Source organism: Paroedura picta, chromosome 5 (genome assembly GCF_049243985.1).
Source record: "Paroedura picta isolate Pp20150507F chromosome 5, Ppicta_v3.0, whole genome shotgun sequence".
In the NCBI taxonomy this organism is placed as follows: Eukaryota; Metazoa; Chordata; class Lepidosauria; order Squamata; family Gekkonidae; genus Paroedura; species Paroedura picta.
Genome location: NC_135373.1, coordinates 113854040 through 113871954, shown reverse-complemented (window position 1 = coordinate 113871954; position 17915 = coordinate 113854040). Strand labels below are relative to the sequence as shown.

Below are 17915 nucleotides of genomic sequence, written 5' to 3'. Positions count from 1 at the left end.
TATGGTATTGTGTTCAGGAAAAAAGGAAGTCCCAGACTGACATCACATCCCTGTGGATCTCCTTCCCCTATCCAATGTTTGCACGCACACCCCAGGATCCACCCCCAAATTTCCAGGAATTTCCCAACCCAGAATTAGCAACCCAACCCAGTAGTATCTTTTATGACTAACTGGGCTTCTTTCTCCAGGCAGCACAGCTGTTAGTATTGAGACATGTCTCTTCCAGAAGGAATGGGGCAGGGTTCCCAGCGATCTTACCCTGCGTCCGGCCTCGTTGTTCTGTAGGTTCATCAGCGTGCGGGCCTGCTCCTCTGAACCTTTGGCATAGTTCCTCTCCCTCTCCCGGGCGTCCACAAACTCCTTGGCAAATCGGTAGCCGTATTCCACATTGTCCCCACAGCCACCCCATAGCCAGTCTCTAGGCAGGTCCTTCGGTCGGGCTGTCCGGCTGCAGCCACAGGTGGAGAGTTCCCCTTCGCGGCATGCCCGGCTGATGGCGTTCACCACCCCTGCAGCACTGATGGCATAGGTGAACGCAGTCTCTCGGCTACCTGGAATGGAGAATGGGGAACCCATCAGATGACAGATCATTTATATTCAGTTATCCTACAGCATGTTGTTGTTTCCAGTCCTGGTTGTTCCTGGCACCAGGAAAGCTTGACCCAAATCTGCTTACATGTAAATTTCCCATCTGCCATTTTATTTTCACAACCAACCTATAGAATCATAGAATCACAGAGTTGGAAGGGACCTCATGGGTCATCTAGTCCAACCCCCTACACAATGCAGGATACTCACATCCCTATCGCTCATCTACTGTAACCTGCCACCCCTTTGCCTTCACAGAATGCGGCTGCAAAAGAGTGATTAGCTTTAGGCCACCAAGTAAGCAATTCAAACCTGGGTCACCTAAATCCCTGCCTGACATTTTAACCACACTGGCTCTCATGTACCCAGTAGATCTAGTCTTGCCCTCCTAACTGTGAAAAGCTATTCTCCGCTTCTCCGGTGAGACAGTCCTTCAGCTGTTTGAAGAGGCCTTCCAAGGAACACCTCAATTCTCTTTTAAACATGATTAGTCCCTTCAACCATTCCTATGGGATTTCCCAGATTCCTGAATATCCTTTTACCCCTCCTCTGAACCCACTCACACAATCTTTCCTCTTACAAGAAGGGGAGTTAATGCCTCTGTGAGCATGTGGGCCATTACCCATGTACACGTACTCATTCCTTCATTCCACAAAGAGATCAGTGTTGGCTTGATGGATGTCTAACGGGCCCCCACTGAAGCACATTGAAGTTCACATAGGGGGGGGAGGACGACATGGCATATATATTGCCATTACTCATTCCACCACACTTTAGATGGTGTCATCAGTTTCTTTGCTGTGATTAATAATGAGAGGCGAGACCCACCCTTCAAATATTGTAGCTGAGACAGTCAGGATAATGGTTGGTTTCTAGCATTTACGTGCCTTCCTGCCATTTGCAGAGAGAAGGATATCAGTCCTTCCAAAGTTGTACCAAAGTTGAGCCAGTTTGGTGTAGTGGTTAGGAGTGCGGACTTCTAATCTGGCATGCCGGGTTCGATTCTGCACTCCCCCACATGCAGCCAGCTGGGTGACCTTGGGCTCGCCACAGCACTGATAAAACTGTTCTGACCGAGCAGTGATATCAGCGCTCTCTCAGCCTCACCCACCCCACAGGGTGTCTGTTGTGAGGAGAGGAATGGGAAGGCGACTGTAAGCCGCTTTGAGCCTCCTTTGGGTAGGGAAAAGCGGCATACAAGAACCAACTCTTCTTCTTCTTCAAATCAAGCATGTTAGCAATCATGGTGCGAGCACTTGAGCAGCATTTTCTGAGTCTACAGAGATAAATCAGGACTTCAAATTTAAATAAATACAATAGGATTTGGGAAAATGTGAAAATGCAGTCCGAATTCCATTTCTGAGAGTTCTTGCAAGAACTATCTTCAATGGGATGAAAGGATACCGGAAGCAAGATTGACCTTGGACAATCACCAGCCAATGTTCAGCTCTTTTAAGCCCCGGTGCCTTCAATAGGTGGGTTAGGGACATGCTTAAATCTCTTCCACTAGAGTTAATGGGGCTTGAAGGCATGTTAGTTAATAATGTTTTCTACAAATAGCATTTGGCAGATCTTAGCCTTTTCAAATATTATGAGCTGAGAATTTATGCTTCATTTTCACATCTTCTTTTGTTAGTTACCATCATGTTCTATGTTCTCTCTCCTATATAGTTCAGGACAATAATGTGAAGAATGGAAAGAGAACACAGACAAACAGGAAAAGGACTTTTTAAAAAAGCCTATAAAACCTAAGCTGTTGAACACTGCTAATAGCTAGAGTATTTATTAGTTTCTGATACTAAATCCTCTTTAATTAATACAGGTTAGACTTGACAATTCAGTCTAGAATTGATTAGGGAGAAAAGCAGGAAGAAAATGTGCTTCTTTAGATGAATCTAGTCCTGTTAGCAAATGTTGTTTGTAGATCTATAATGTAATTTCCCCTCTTTAAAAAATGAAGTTGCAGTCCCTTACATGTGCCTTCTGTTTTTAAAGGAAAATGCAGTTCCCTTCCGTAGCATCACTACTTGCTACCAAACATTCTGATTCTAAATCTATTCTTTTCTGGACAAGGAATGAAGCTAAATGTACCAGGTGTAGGCGGAAAGGGAAATGCATAAATGTCTGAATTGCCTTAGAAACATACTCAGCGCTCCTGAACATTTTACATTCCCTGCTCTTGTCCATGTTGGACTCTGAATGCATACTATACATCTCCACATCTGACACTTCTATTCAGGGACTGCTTCCAGTTTGGGTGCTGTGATGTCCCCCGACCCACAACAGTTTCTTCATTAAATTTACTGGGCGACCTGCTCTTCAGAGAAGCATGCACGTGTGAATTGGGGACTGCACACTGTAAACAACAGGGGGACCACCTATGCAATAGCTTCACAAGGACATCTCAGTACAGTCATGCAAGACTACAAATGGAAGCAAGTAAGTGGCAGCATTGTCTGCTCTGAAGGAAAACCGGCTAAGACATTACCAAGGGGATCGGCAAGCTTCCCCACCATTCATTCCAGTCGTATGATTTAATAGAACCCTATCCACCAGACAGTGAGTTCCTCACCCTCATTGTAGCTAAAAACATAGGTTTGAGAAGGATGGGACTCATGTGCTCAGTTCTATTAAATCATACAGGCAGGGTGGAGGGTGCAGCGTCTAGACTTGCTCAGAGTCAGAAGTTCGGTCAGGCTGGCGGTACTCTAGCTATATTTTCTGCCTCTTGCTTGGATAACTCTGAGGTTACTAAGCTTTCTCTTGCCCAAGTTGTCTTGGGAAGGCCAAGAGAAATGGTCTAGTGAGAGGAAGCAAAGATTGACGCATCCTATCGTCCTAGGAGCTGGCAGCCATAGCCTGCAGTAGATTCTCCCTTCTCTGGATAGGCCTACACTCAGCCTTTATGTCTGACACCCCTATGCCCCACGCAGAGCATTATGCTCTGCAAACTTAAACAGATTGGTGATCCCCAGCCCAGGAGAAGTATGCCTGGCCTTGGCCAGAGCCTTTTCGGTCCTGGCCCCAATCTGGTTGGAATGAGCTCCAGGATGAACCGAGAGCCTTGTTGGAATTTTCACTGTTCTGCACGGTCTACAAAACAGGGTTCTTCCACCAAGCGTTTGGTTGAGGCCAGGTGATAGAACACTGTCTGGGTCCCTCTTCCGAATACCCCTCCACTGGGGCGTGGAAGGCGTGCGCAGTCTGAGCGCCAGGAGGGGAGAAGGGGGATGGGTTGAGGTTTTGGGTGGGTTGTTTTATTGATGTAAACCGCCTCAAGCCGGCTAGCTGAGAGCAGCGGTGAGTCATTGAGATAAATAATAAATGAGGGCTTAACCCACTCTTCTCTAGGAGGTGGAATGGTATGGCGTAGGCTGAGCTTATCAGATCCTGGAAGGCAATGGAAAACCATCTCCGCCTCCACTTGGAATTCCCTTGCTGGGATTGCCATTTAATTGGCACTTCCGTATATGTAACTCACACATCTATTCCTTGCCCAAGGCAACAGATTGCTGAGGGTCCCCCGAGAATTCAGCTGGAAGTGGCAGTAAAAGGTCTGCCACTATCATGTAGGATGGTAAGTGGAAGTCCAGTTTAGAAGAAGAAGAAGAGTTGGTTCTTATATGCTGCTTTTCCCTACCCGAAGGAGGCTCAAAGCAGCTTCCAGTTGCCTTCCCTTTCCTCTCCCCACAACAGACACCCTGTGGGGTGGGTGAGGCTGAGAGAGCCCTGATATTCCTGCTCAGTCAGAACAGTTTTATCAGTGCCATGGCGAGCCCAAGGTCACCCAGCTGGCTGCATGTGGGGAGTGCAGAATTGAACCTGGCATGCCAGATTAGAAGTCCGCACTCCTAACCACTACACCAAACTGGCTCTCTAGGGTGTGAAACCAGAGCATTTCAGAAACCTTCTCCCAACCTTGACTTGTCTCCCTTAAAGCATCGCCAGGCACTTGTCCAATGAGGGCTCTATTACCCGAAATGATCACAGCTGAAAAAACAGCATTTGGGGAAAGAGTCTTCAAGGAGGTAAACCTTGGGGGGGGGGGGAGGGTTCAGCTCCTCACTGGCCCACCCCTTTTGCTCCTCGTCTCCCACATGCACACCTCTTTCTACATGACTGTGGTGATGTAAATAGTTTAACTCTGAGTCCTAGCTTCCCTTCTGCCTGCCAGTTTCAGGAGGGGTGAATCTGGCTCTCAGCCAGGTGACCACTAGACAATTATTTCGCAATACCAAATGTGTGAAGTAGTGCTTGCTGTTGGTATTTGCATCTCAAGTGTAAAACTTTGCATCTGCACCTAAGAGCAGAGATTCTGCAGAGACAAACGTCATGTAAAGTTCTGTATAATGGGGGAGTTTCTGTCTAATCAAGGCCTCAGCATGTACCAGAGCCGTCCTATCTGACCTGTTTCCGTTTTGGCGTTCGGATCTTTATTGCCCTGGCACCCATGCGGGAGCACGAATCCGAGGTGGATGAGGTGTATCAGGCTAAATGCTCCCCTATGCGGGAGCAGGAAGAGTCGGGGCAACCTGCGCAGCTCAGACTCCAGACTGCAGCCCAACACAAAGCCTGCAGTGCAGAAATGGGTAACAATCTGCTTACATCTATTTCATTTTTTTTCTTTAAAAAAAAAACGATTTCACCAAAGCAAAATGTGGCAAACCTCCTCCTTAGAAATGTGCAATCCATGGGTGGAACGGGCAATGGAGATACAGACGATACAGATTCTTTTACTTCATCAACCACTCCCTTATGCTGTTTTGAATTGACTTCCTCAGGGCTCACATACTGACTCCACACTCTGGATCCAAACAAAGGATGGGATGGGCTATGCATAAGCTAGGGAGTGTGTCGATCTGTTTGTTTTTTAGCATTACACAGCTCTGGCAGAAATAGACCTCCTGTAGTGGCTGACTCATGCTAAAATGCTTTTCATTCATGTTGCTGTTTTATAGTAGCTCTCCCCAGACAGCCTGAACCTCAGTAGTCTGAAGAGGCAAAGAAAGGGAATATGTCCTACAGGAAATGCTACAAAGAGGGAAGTTGCTCAGGTATTTGAGAGAGCTTCTGATATGGCTGCTAGCTACGATAGCTAAACAATGCCTCCAGGTTCAGGGACACTATATCTTGTATTGGAATACTAGATTCTCCCTAATTGTCAGCATCCTTCAAGGTTGATGCTGAAGACAGAATGCTAAAAAACGGCTTGAGATATCCAGGCTCTTCCTAAATTTCTTAGAATACTTAAGTAGGAACAATCTAGTGGAACATACAAAACTAAGATGAAGCTCTAAAAGAGCAACATTCAGTATAGAGATTGCTTGTACTTTATTCCCGGCATCACTTCTAAAGAATATCTGCTCCTGAACATGTCCATCCCAAAAAAGAACAGCAAAGTTTTATTCAAGGTGTGAACTTTTGTGTGCATGCATAGACCTGGTCTGGTCTCCACTGGGGCAACCTATCAAGGTCACAGACAAGAGATCCTTGTCTCTTATCCTTTGGCCCATGCCTCAAGGTTTTAAATACCTGCAAAGAGAGGGAAGCAAAGGCTTAACCTGGATTAGTTCAGTAGGACTTTTAGGCAGGCCTGTTTTGAATTTGCACACCAAACTGGAAGCAGGGTAACATGCACATGGCAGTTCACATTTTGAATAAAACTTTGCTGGCCTTAAAGATGCCATTGGACTCAAACTTTGTCCTGATTTAGATAGTCATTTGTGGATGAAAAAAATATGCATGTAATCATTTTGTCTCCTGCCTCGCATTAAGTCCTCTGTCTTAAATTGAGCCAATAAATCACATGAACACATGAAGTTGCTCTATGGTAAACCAGGCTCTTGGTTCACTGAAGCTAGGACTGCATACTCCGATGGGCAGTGGCCCTCCATGGTTTCAGGTACAGGTCTGCAATGTCACCTACTACCTGAACCTTAACTGGAGATGACAGGGATCGAAACTGTGACCTTCTGCATTCTAAGAGGAAGCTCCACCACTAAGCCACAGCCCAAAACGGACAAGCAAAGGAAAGATGAAGCACATCCCTACAACAACAGAACTGTGGCATAGTAACCACACAGGCTATTTTATTTCGATTTAAATATCACTCCTTACCATGTTTACACAAAATCCCGTTCCACGGATTTCAAGAAGCTTTACTCAGTGGCATAATACTTTGTACACAGGGGGCAGGTCCTGAACTCCATGACCCATGATGAAGAATAACACTTGGACAGACTTTCTTTTTGAATGGCTGACACAAACTGGGGGGGGGGGGTCCTTTCTCACCAGCTAGAACAGAATGGGCCCTCCTGGGGTTAGGCTGCAGACAAAGAGCCACTGGGAAATTGGAAAGGAACCTCTTTGCCTGGTCTGCAGCCCTCCCTAAGACTGCCCTCCTCAGCAAGTCTATTTAGAAGTAGGAAAGGGTTCTTAGGCTGGCTATGTAAGTCAGAGCAAGCCGAATCTACAATTTCTTTTTTCATCCAGCACCTTGTAAATTAGATCTAATCCTCACCTGGATGGCCTAGAATCATAGAATCATAGAGCTGGAAGGGGCCATACAGGCCATCTAGTCCAACCACCTGCTCAACGCAGGATCAGCCCAAAGCATCCTAATCTAGGCTAATTAGCCTAGGCTAATCTGATCTTGTTTTAACTTGCCAGATCACTGACAACTAGAAAAGAGCAAGGATCCAATAGAACCCCCAAAGGCTAACAAAATGTGTGGCAGGGTCAGCTTTCATGAGTCACTGCTCATTTTTGGCAACGAAGAAACCTGACAGGTAGACCCTGGTTGGTCTTTGGACCAGAGACAACCAAAGAAGCCCAGGGTTGCTATGCAGAAGCAGGCAGTGGCAACCCATCTCAGTTCATGTCTTGCTTTGAAAACTTTATGGATGTGACCTGGGAGCATTTCCCTCCACCATTCCAACCTTTAAAAAAAGATCTTATGTGGTGTGCTCCTGACCAGTTTACGCTTACAGCAGATGCCCCCAACAAGTCCTTCCCAATGACCCTAATGGATTTACTTCCAAGGAAATATGTTCAGGATCACAGCCCTAGTTTTTGTTTTTGCAGTAGGATCAAAGGTGTTTTCACAAGTGCCTCTAAGAATATCTTTTAATTTGTAGGGGTTCATTTCCGAACAGGGTTGCCAGATCCAGGTTATAAAATACCTGGATATTTTGCAGGTGGGTCCTGGGAAAGGAGGGGTTTGGGGAGGGGAGGGACCTCAATGGGGTAAATGCCATAGAGTCCACCTTCCAAAATAGTATTTTTCTCCAGGTGAATTGGATCTCTGTCACCTGGAGATCAGTTTTAATCCCAGATCTCCAGCCACCACCTGGAGATAGGGAAGCCTACTTCCTAATGTTATGGCTGGAGGGAAAGCAGAAATTTTACAATTTAATGTACAGGCCTGATGTAGCTTTTGTTGTGGTGGTGGTAGAAAGAGCCACCAAACTGCAGGCAACTTATGCCAACAACAGAGGGCTTTCAAGTCATGAGATGCTCAGAGGTGGTTTACCTCTAAGTAATAGCCCTGGACTACAACCTTGCTCAGCTTTGCTTCCAAGAATTGATGAGAACAGGCAAGCCAGTGACATGTGTTTTGTTGTGCTGCTTTTCCCCCCAGTGGGAACCCAAAGTAACTTTAAAAATATCAAACAAGTTAAGCAGTTTGAATAAACAAAATGCAATGTAAGCATGCATGCCAACACAAAACACCCTGATCTGGTCTGGTCTCCACTGGGGAAGCCTAGCAAAGTCACAGACAAGAGATCTTTAGCTCATGCCTCAAGGCCACCCCCAGGCTTTAACTACCTGCAGTGGGAGGGAAACAAAATCTTAATCTGGATTAGTTCACTGGGATTTGTAGGCAGGCCTGCTTTGAACTTGTAACCCAAACTGGAAGCAAGATAACAGTTATTTTAACCTTGTTATCATGTAATCTTTGATAAAATTTGGTCTAGAATTTTTTAAAACCCCACAGAGCTCAAAACAAGGACTTTCAAATAGTCCTTGACCTGTGATAAGTTACCTACTTGACCTAACAAGTGCGGTGTTAGTTGCTTGCATCAAAAAATGTGTTGACATGTAAAAAAGTGGTTATGTTCTTTTTTCCATGGAGACCAAGATTAAAATGGAAACAAAATGCATCTTCACTCCCAAGAACACTTTGCTGGGAGTAAACAAAGTTGAATAACATGAAGCTTGCTTCCAAGTAGACCCGTTTGCACCCTACGAGATGTAATTGAGCAACTCAATTTCCAGGACCCCCCTGAAAATAGTATCAAAACAACCCATTCTAGGAACATCATTTTATACAGGTTAAATTGCAAACTGCATACCTAAGACTATTAGTTCCTAGCTGGTGACATTCTGGTTATTTAAACTGGCACATTATTGTGCTGTTTTACAGTTTTAACTGCATTTATTTCCAAGAATGTAATCCGTTTTCACTATGGGACTGAGAGGAAAAGTAAAATACAGATGTATAGTATATATATGTTATTAATAATAAGCAAAAACAATACAGGATAATTTCCCTAAAACATCCCCTACAGCAAAACATCATCATTTCACTGTTTCTGTGTATTCCTTCACTGCACCCAGCCAATGCAAGACAAGGGAAGTTGATCTAGCACTGAAAGGCTTGCAGCCCTTTCGCAAAACACCTCAGAACTCCTCAAACAGAGAAAAAAATTCCCAAGGAAATCTACCACTGCACTGGAAGAGCCTTTTGCAACTGCTGTTTCAGGGAGGGGGGAGGGAGGGGAAAGGGCGGGGCTGGGAAAAGGTCTGGTGTTTTAACACCTTGTGTTTATGATCCTGGCCAGTCGGGCACATCAAACCTGAGCCCGGATTTCTCCATTCCTTGCCCCTGTAGGGTTCCATTTCAAAAGGATTGGGGGGGGGGGGGACACGACAATGTCTCCAGCTCACACCTCGATTCAAGGACCGCAATGACCTGTCAATGAGTCTTTTTACCAGCTCAGCATATGCCTCGTATTCTCATGCTGGGCAAGACTAGGCTCCCTGCTGCTGCGGAGGCCCTTCGTGCTGGGGAAGGCAAAGCGATTCTCCAGACTCCCCTCTTCCCCTGCCAAGGGAAGCGATGCAGACTGTATCATATTTTGGAGGGGATGCACGAGCAGAAAGGGGGGGGGCACCACTGCAAAAAGGTGGCACTTAAGTAGCTGGGCGCTCTACTGAGTATGCAGTATGTATTTCTTGGCCAGCTTGTCAAACAAGCTGGCAACAAACAAGGAGCTGGAGGAAATGAGTTCAGAAAAGTGTTGGTTGCAGGTTTCCCCTCCGGGTATCGTTTTCACTGGCACTCTTGATCTCCTGCCCCCACCCCCAAATATGCCAAATCTACACATTTGACTCTGTACATTCTGCCCACGATGATAAAGGGATGCCTGCTGTCTCTGAGACACACCTCCCCAGTCACACACACATACACACACACACACACACACACACACATCTCCCTCCTCTGTCAACTCTAAAGACCAGGAGTGGAGATGAGGAAAGAAATTCCAAACCTTTAAAGCTGAGCTCCTTGTTGCGAGCGAATGTATGTTACAAAACTCAATCAGCATTTTTGTAAACAGCAAAACTGCCCCTGGGATGTCTGTAAATGCACCTGTGTGTACGCATGATTTTTTGTAGCACGACAGCAGAGGGTGTATGCTAACCCCTTCCCCTCCAAGGCTTTTCCCCCATTATAGTCCGGCTCAGCCATTTTCTTATCCCACTCCCCGCATGTGCCTGCCTGACAATAGATTAGGAAACCAAAGAACATAAGGGCAGCCCTGTTGGATAAGGCCAGTTGCCCTCTAGCCCATATAGTCCAGCATCCTATTGCACAAAATGGCAAGCCACATGTGTCTAGGACAGCTTTTCTCAACTTTCTTACCAATGAGAAACCCCTGAAACATTCTTCAGGCTTCAAGAAACCCCATAAGTGCTGCAGTCCTGCAGAATATGGTTGGGAAGCACAGCTGCCGACACACCCACCCTGGGTCCCTCCCCTCCCCACCCCCTCCAGGCCCATCATTGGCCGTTTGGGGTGGGAGCAGTGGACATAATCATATATAGTCATATCACCCAAGACATTTTTAACACATTTTTAAAATACTTTAAAAATCAAGTAACTCCTGCCCGTTTGGGAAACCCATTCAGGGCTGTCAAGAAACCCTGGTTGAGGAAGCTCATTCTAGAAGCTCTAAAAGCCAAGGTCTCCATTAAAAGCCAACACTCCATGAGTAGTCAGAGGTATTCTGCCTCTAAAAGATGGAGGTTCCAATTAGCTGTCACGCCAAATAGCCATTGATGGGCCTGCCCTCCCTGACTGTAATCCTTTATTAAAGTCATGTTACCAGCCATCACTACAATTTGTGGCAGTGAGACACTTGCAGCTAATTATACACCGTGTGAAAACGCCTGGAATCCATAGAGTGTTTTACACGTAATAAACAGGATTTAGCAACAACCCGAGCTTAACCTGAGAATGTATTTTCAATGCCCGTGTGAAACCCTGGGACGTGATGCTGAGAAATACCCAAAATAACGAAGGGTGCGTTTAAGTATATGTAAAGTGCATTCTCCCCCCACTCCAAGCACAAACTAAAATGAAGGGTTGGGAGTCCCATTGCAGTCCGGAGCACTGACACATCCCATTTTAAATATTAATTATAGCCCTCGCCAGGCATTTATGAGCGTAAATACAGGTAGAACAGACTGCAGGGAGAAATCAGTCCCGATTTCTGTGGTCACCATTTTGTTTGTAAAGGGCAGCCCAGCTTTACTACCGAAGAGGAAAATCTGCACTTTATCCCCTTCAGACAAAACAGCAAATGCATGTATAGGGACAATCATGGGGAGGGTATTCTTCCTGCATGTGCAGTCAAAGAAAATCCCTGTCGTGGCTAATAAGCATTGAAAGATACAAAACAGGTAAGAAGTTAAAGGGTGCGCCACTATTTCATCAATGAGCTATTTCCCACAATACAGTTTTCTGAATGGTTATCATTTCTGAGCAGGAAGACTGTGTATATTGTACAATGCAAATGTATGGATTCAAGGGGTTGGTCTGAAGTAGCACAACAAACATAGAGTCCAATAGCACCTTTAAGACCAACAAAGATTTATACACATGTATGTTTTGCCCTATAGCCAAGCAGCTGGAAACGGCAACAGGATGGCTGTTCCATGAGGGTATAAAGAAGAAGAAGAAGAGTTAGTTCTTATATGCCGCTTTTTCCTACCCGAAGGAGGCTCAAAGCGGCTTACAGTCGCCTTCCCATTCCTCTCCCCACAACAGACACCCTGTGAGGGAGGTGAGGCTGAGAGAGCCCTGACATTACTGCTCGATCAGAACAGCTTTATCAGTGCTGTGGTGAGCCCAAGGTCACCCAGCTGGCTGCATGTGGGGGAGCGCAGAATTGAACCCGGCATGCCAGATTAGAAGTCCGCACTCCTAACCACTACCCCAAACATGTAAAAGCATGAAAGAGATGTGTATTCGAAACACGCTTTAGCCGACATGGTTTCCCAGCCTGGCGAGTGATGTTCATGTAGGAAGATCATTTTAGGCAAAGTAGCAAGTTAACATTTCCTGACTTGCGGCTTTGCAAACAGTTAATTATTACAGGACCGGTTTCAAGCATGCAAGCTTTTGTATTAAACAAAGCTGTGCGTCAGGCAGAACGCAGCGGTTTAACACAGTTACAAAGAGAGCAAGAGCAACAGGAGCGTTATCAATGCAAATACTTTGGTCACACCAGACAAGGCAGTCCCTAATCAAAAAACATTTCACACTTTTAATACACGACACACAGCCGGCCGTGATGACTCATAGTCTCTGTTCAGCTCATTTGTCCTTTGTATTCAACAAGGTGGTGAGCTCTAATTCCAGGTACAGCTTTCGCAAGCGTTTTATAGATTTTCAGATAAATATGGAGACTAGAGGGGGAGCTGTCGGGTTTCGGTGTCTGGTAAAGGTTCTTTAAGTCTGACATCCCAGAATTAGGGACTGGTTAACCTTTGGAAGTACCTTCTTCTAGAATTAGAAATTCTCCTCTTGATGCCACTTGCCCAAAGTTTCTCCACTCCTGAGGTTTCACTCTCTGTCACACACCTCTGTTTTCTCCTGATTTGTTTCCAAGCCATCCCTATGTTAATGTATATCGGGATGGGCCACCCACACCATACATGCATCTGTGCTCTGTTTCCCCCGGGGCTAATCATCTTTCAGCCCTTCCCCAACATATTCATCACTCTTGTCCTGATAATTTTGCTTCTGGAGCCTTGTTACACCCAGGCTTTGTTCTAAACACCTCCCACCCGCTCTGTCCCTAGGCACACTATCCATACCCCCCAACCACACACACACAGCCCTTCCCTTCCCCTTTGCTTACCTATGCTCATCACTCTGCCGAACACAGAGGTGTTGTCCACTGTGCTGCAATTCCACCGCCTCTGCCGGAACTGATACTGGCATTCCTTGATGGCGTTCTTGGCGCCCTCCCCGATGTACACCATGTGCTCCTGGTAGAGCTGGCACAACTTCCTCTGGCCCGGGGAGAGCCCTGGCAACTGGCTGCACACGGGCTGGGCTCCTATGATGTACATCTCTGGCCTCTGGATCGGGTTCATAGCCAAGGACCTGGGATGAGGAAGGGGGGGAAAAAGAGGGGGGGGGGGCTTTGTGAAGGAGAAATCCGAAAGGAAATCCAGTCTGGATCTCCGGCAAAGAACCCAAGGGGCTCCCACTTAGTTGTCCAGGCTCCGGTCTGACTTAGTAGAACAGAGACTACTCTGTGGGGCTAGAGAGACCCCCGTAAAGAAAGCTCTCTGGATCAAAGGGGAAAAGAAGCTGAGAGTCTCTTAATGAGGGGAGAGGACCAAATGCGGTTAATTAGTTAGCCTTTTCTAGGCAGCCCCCTCCTCCAACCAGAGACGGATCCAGCCACTCTTCTGGAATTAATTAGACCCGGAGAGAGACAGTTTCCTATGAACTGTCAGGAAGCGACTCCCCTCCCCAGACAGGCGCGATTAGGGGACTCCTGGGACGGGGGTGGGCGGGTGGGGGTGCTCAGATGCCCCTGCGGACAAAGCGCCGGACATCGCTCCGAAGTGGAAAGGTCTCTGCCCCACCAGATCCGAAGCGGCTGCAGCTGGACAGGCACCCCTTCGGACCTCGGGCTCCCTTTCCCGGGACTAGAGCGGGCCGGGCTTTCCGCGCCAGGCGCTCGGGACGGGGAAGGGGGGCGGCTGGCAAGGCAGGCAGGCGGCCGAGGCGACGGGAAGACGGGGGAGGATTCGCGCCCAGAAGAGCCCTGCCGTCCCCTCCGCCGCGGGACCGGTCGGCGCCCCCCGCACGTGCCTTCTGGCTCCCGGGCCCCGCGGCGCGGCTGCGGTCACTCACCACCAGGAGCTGGCCTCGGCCAGGAGCTGCGTGCCGCCGCAGAGGAGAGCCAGGCTGAGCAGCAGGCGCGTCCCGGGCATGGTGCGCTTCCCGCGGCTCCCGCGCCTCTGCGCGCCCAGGCTGCCGCGACTCATCGGGGTGGCCTGCAAGACAAGAGAGGGAGGGCAGGGCAGGGGAGGGGGAAGCCCGTCAGGAAGGGAAGGGACGGAGCCCGCGAGGAGCGAGGGAAGCGGCGCTGGCGACGGGGAAGCCAGCGGGGCGCCCCCTCCTCCTGCCTGCCTGCCTGCCTCCCTCCGCCGGCCAAATCTGTCCCCCCGCCACACGCGCGCGCGCGCACCACCTCCCTCGCCGGCCCCGATGCCTCCCCCGGTGACCTGCTGGCCTTTGATGAAGGCTCCTGGGCTTCTGATTGGCTCGCCCACGGTGAGGTCACACACCCCTCCACACACACGCTCGGGCCCCTCTCTGAAAAGTGCGCAGATGGGACCCTGGGAAGGGCAACTGGGGGTGGGGGAAGCAGTGGGGCGCTCAGGAGATGCCGACCAGCCTTCCGGGGGCAGCCCCGGGGTAGGGACTTCCTCCCCTGCTAGGGGTGCCAGAGCTCTGTTCTCAGCGGGTTGGGCACTCTGCACGTGCTCAGGAGCACTTTCTTCTTCGTTATGGGAGCAATGTTAAGCAAGTCTATTAGGAAGGGAGTCCATATCCAATGGTGCTTACTCCCAGGAAAGTGTTCTTAGGGCTGTAGCCTCAGTGACTACAGATCTAGACTGAGGAATTCCTCCTAGCGGGCTCCGGAGTGGAGAGAGACAATCCATAAAGTATGTCCTGCCTCAAAGAGCGAGTAATAAAGGAAACGACAAAGGCTATAGTTGGTTCTCATTACAACCGGGCAAGGGAAGGAAGCCTGATCTGGTCCAATCACAGAAGCGAAGGCCAGTGGCTACTTAAATGGGAAGAAATTCTGTCTAAACATCCAAAAGAAGTTCCTGACAGAGTGATTTCTCAGTGGAACAGGCTTCCTCAGGAGGTGGTGGCTTCTACATCTTTGGAAATTTTTAAACAGTGGCTAGATAGCCATCTGACGGAGAGGCTGATCCTGTGAAAGCTCAAGGGGGTGGCAGGTTACAGTGGATGAGCGATAGTGCTGTGAGTGTCTAACATAGTGCAGGGGGTTGGACTAGATGACCCAGGAGGTCCCGTCCAACTCTATGATTCTAAGGAAGGCACTGCAGAAGAAGAAAATAGCAAACCATCTATGTTTCTCATGCCTTTAAAGCAGAGGTAGTCAAACTGCGGCCCTCCAGATGTCCATGGACTACAATTCCCATGAACCCCTGCCAGCATTTGCTGGCAGGGGTTCATGGGGATTGTAGTCCATGGACATCTGGAGGGCCGCAGTTTGACTATCCCTGCTTTAAAGTCTCTTGCTGGGCTTGCTGTAAGGCAGTTCCAGCTAGACAGCACCCAGGTGCGTACAACGGGGCAACGTGGGATAAAGAAAATATTAACGATGCAATCCTAATCGGATCTCCAGACATCCAAGATCAGTTTCCCTGGAGAAAATGGCTTAAGTCCCTGTCTCGTCTCCGCCCCCGCTCCCCAAATTTGCAGGAATTTCCTGTTCCAGAGTTTGCAAGCCTAGTTAAAATGCCACCTGAGTTACTGCTGAAAATGGCTATTTCCAGTGCTATTCTACATCTCGCTAAGTAGCCCTCAGTGAGATTCTGAGTAGACATGCTTATTAAAATGTGGAAATTTGCTGCCAGAGGATGTAGCGATGGCCTCTGGAAATAAAGAGTTTTAAAGGGGGATCAGATAGATTCACAGAGGATAAGCCTGTCAATGGTTATTAGCCATGGTGGTTGAGGAGAACCTCCACATTCAAAAGCACTAAGTCTCTGAATCTCAGACGACATCAGGGGAAGGCTTCTGCTTCTGTACCCACCAAAGGCACTGGCTGGTCAATGTGTGAGAGAGGATACTGGACTGGATGCACTACTATTTTAATCTAGCAGGGCTCTTCTTATGTTAGGATTGCTCTCTGTAAGGCTTTTAAAAGTGTGGTATACTTTGCATATGCCGGTGTTAGAGTGACACAGAATTCTTTGTGCTACACAAACTCAAAACCCAGATCTTTTGTTCTGTGGGGCCGCAAGGGGTTCCTCCAGATTTGTGTTTTCCTAAACTAAGCAGGAAAAGAATGACAGAGAAGTACCTAATGGGAGAGATACCAATTTGCAGTTGGGGGAAGATGGATAGCCACATCATTGCTGCTTTTGTGCCACAGCTGCCGTGCCTCCAGCCCATAGATACTTCTGGTGACTGGCACCATGGCTAACACAGTCCCCAGAGTGCAGGGTTTGAGATATCGGTCTGATTGTGCACAGCCAATATTTTCGAAAGCTGTCGTTTGGACATGACGTCACGTCCTGCTTGTCATTGCTACATGCACCGCAGGGTTAGGTGCTGGCATGTCAAACGAACTCCGAGGTCAGCTCTGACCCAACTTCAGTTGTTAACGGGGGCACTGGTGGACTGCAAAACAGTACAGGAGATGGCTTGCCATAGCAAGGTGTTTGCAGTTGCCAAAACAGCCCTGGATCCCTTGTGATGCCTTAGCAGATCCTGAGCACATCTGTGACAGCTCATGTTGTGACAGTTGTGCCTCAGCCTTCTCTGTGTGACATCGCACCCCTCAGACGGTGCACTACACTTGCTTTGTGTGGCAAAGTGCAGTAGCAAGACAGAAACGGGAGTGGGGGGGGGAGAACACTCTTCCAAAATGAGGAGCGAAGCACGGAAGCCCATCCTGTCCCTTTCACGGCTAATCATCAACCCCATCCCCAAAACACACAAGGAGAGGGAGACTGGAGAGGGGTGTTGTTTTTCCCAAACACAATGCATTTTGCTCACTTCCTCAAAGCCCTAACTCGAGCTCGGGTCAGTCCTGGGAGCCAGTCCCAATGCTCAGGCAGTCAGTCCCAGAAAGTGTACAGGTAAAAGGAAGAGCAGCGTCTGTCTGAGCATTTACAGAGTGTTCCCCCACCCTGCCACAGGGCATGGAGAGCTGGACTGGCTGAGATTCTGGAGTAAAGATTCCAAGCCACAATGCAAGCCTTCCCGGAAGAAACTTCCTCTTACAGTTTACACATTAACTGGAGGGGGAAGGGGGAGATAGTGGGTTTCATGGCTTCTTTTCTGCTTTGTTGTATACTAGGACATCCTTTTGTCAGGGATGCTGAAGAGCAAGTTGCTGTTGCTATCTTTAGTCATCTGCACCACTGGTTATCTACATTTCTTTCTGGGGGGACATAGACCATCTGGTGCATCTTGAAAACAACCGACTTTCAGGGTTTGCATACAAACTTCGCAGAGTTACTCCACATTCCTTCATAAATACCTCTGGTTTCGTGTATTCAAGTAGACAAAAGCACAGGGCGGGTCTTTTATGCCATAGATGGGCATCCATCAAGCCAAAAGCACAGACTCTAACTGGAAATGACTCATGGTGGTTTAAATGAAAAAAAAAAGTTGTATGAATTCACTGGCGTGAGTTATCATGAGTTGTTATGTCATTCCTGAGATGCATTAAGACACAGCTTAAGACAAATGTTATCTTTTACTGGCTCAACTTAGATATGTGTAGTAGGGCTAGATTGCAATCTTTTAAAGCTCACGCCCTGAATAAATCTTTGTTGGTCTTAAAGGTGCTACTGGACTCTGATTTTATTGTGCTATTTCAGACCAACATGGCTACTCATTTGAATCTATCAGGTCTCAAGTCAGTTGAACAAAAAAATTTTTTGTTTAGAGTGATGTAAGGCAGCGGTAGTCAACCTGTCGACCTCCAGTTGTTCATGGACCACAATTCCCATGAACCCCTGCC

At 47.8% G+C, this 17915-nt stretch overlaps 1 protein-coding gene across 2 annotated transcripts in view; it reads right to left on the bottom strand.

Moving 5' to 3' along the window:
• WNT5B (Wnt family member 5B) overlaps positions 1–17915 on the bottom strand; it is a 130518-nt gene that overhangs the window by 11826 nt on the left and 100777 nt on the right. The window contains exons 1-4 of one of the 2 annotated variants that reach the window (XM_077340032.1): positions 14404–14422; positions 14030–14172; positions 13020–13267; positions 259–551 (exon numbers count right to left, since the gene is read on the bottom strand). In XM_077340032.1, coding sequence (XP_077196147.1) covers positions 259–551; positions 13020–13267; positions 14030–14163 — 675 coding nt within the window. In that variant the 5' untranslated portion in view covers positions 14164–14172; positions 14404–14422. Of the gene's footprint in view, positions 1–258; positions 552–13019; positions 13268–14029; positions 14173–14403; positions 14423–17915 lie in introns of those variants that run through there. The other variant, XM_077340031.1, reaches the window with a different exon arrangement.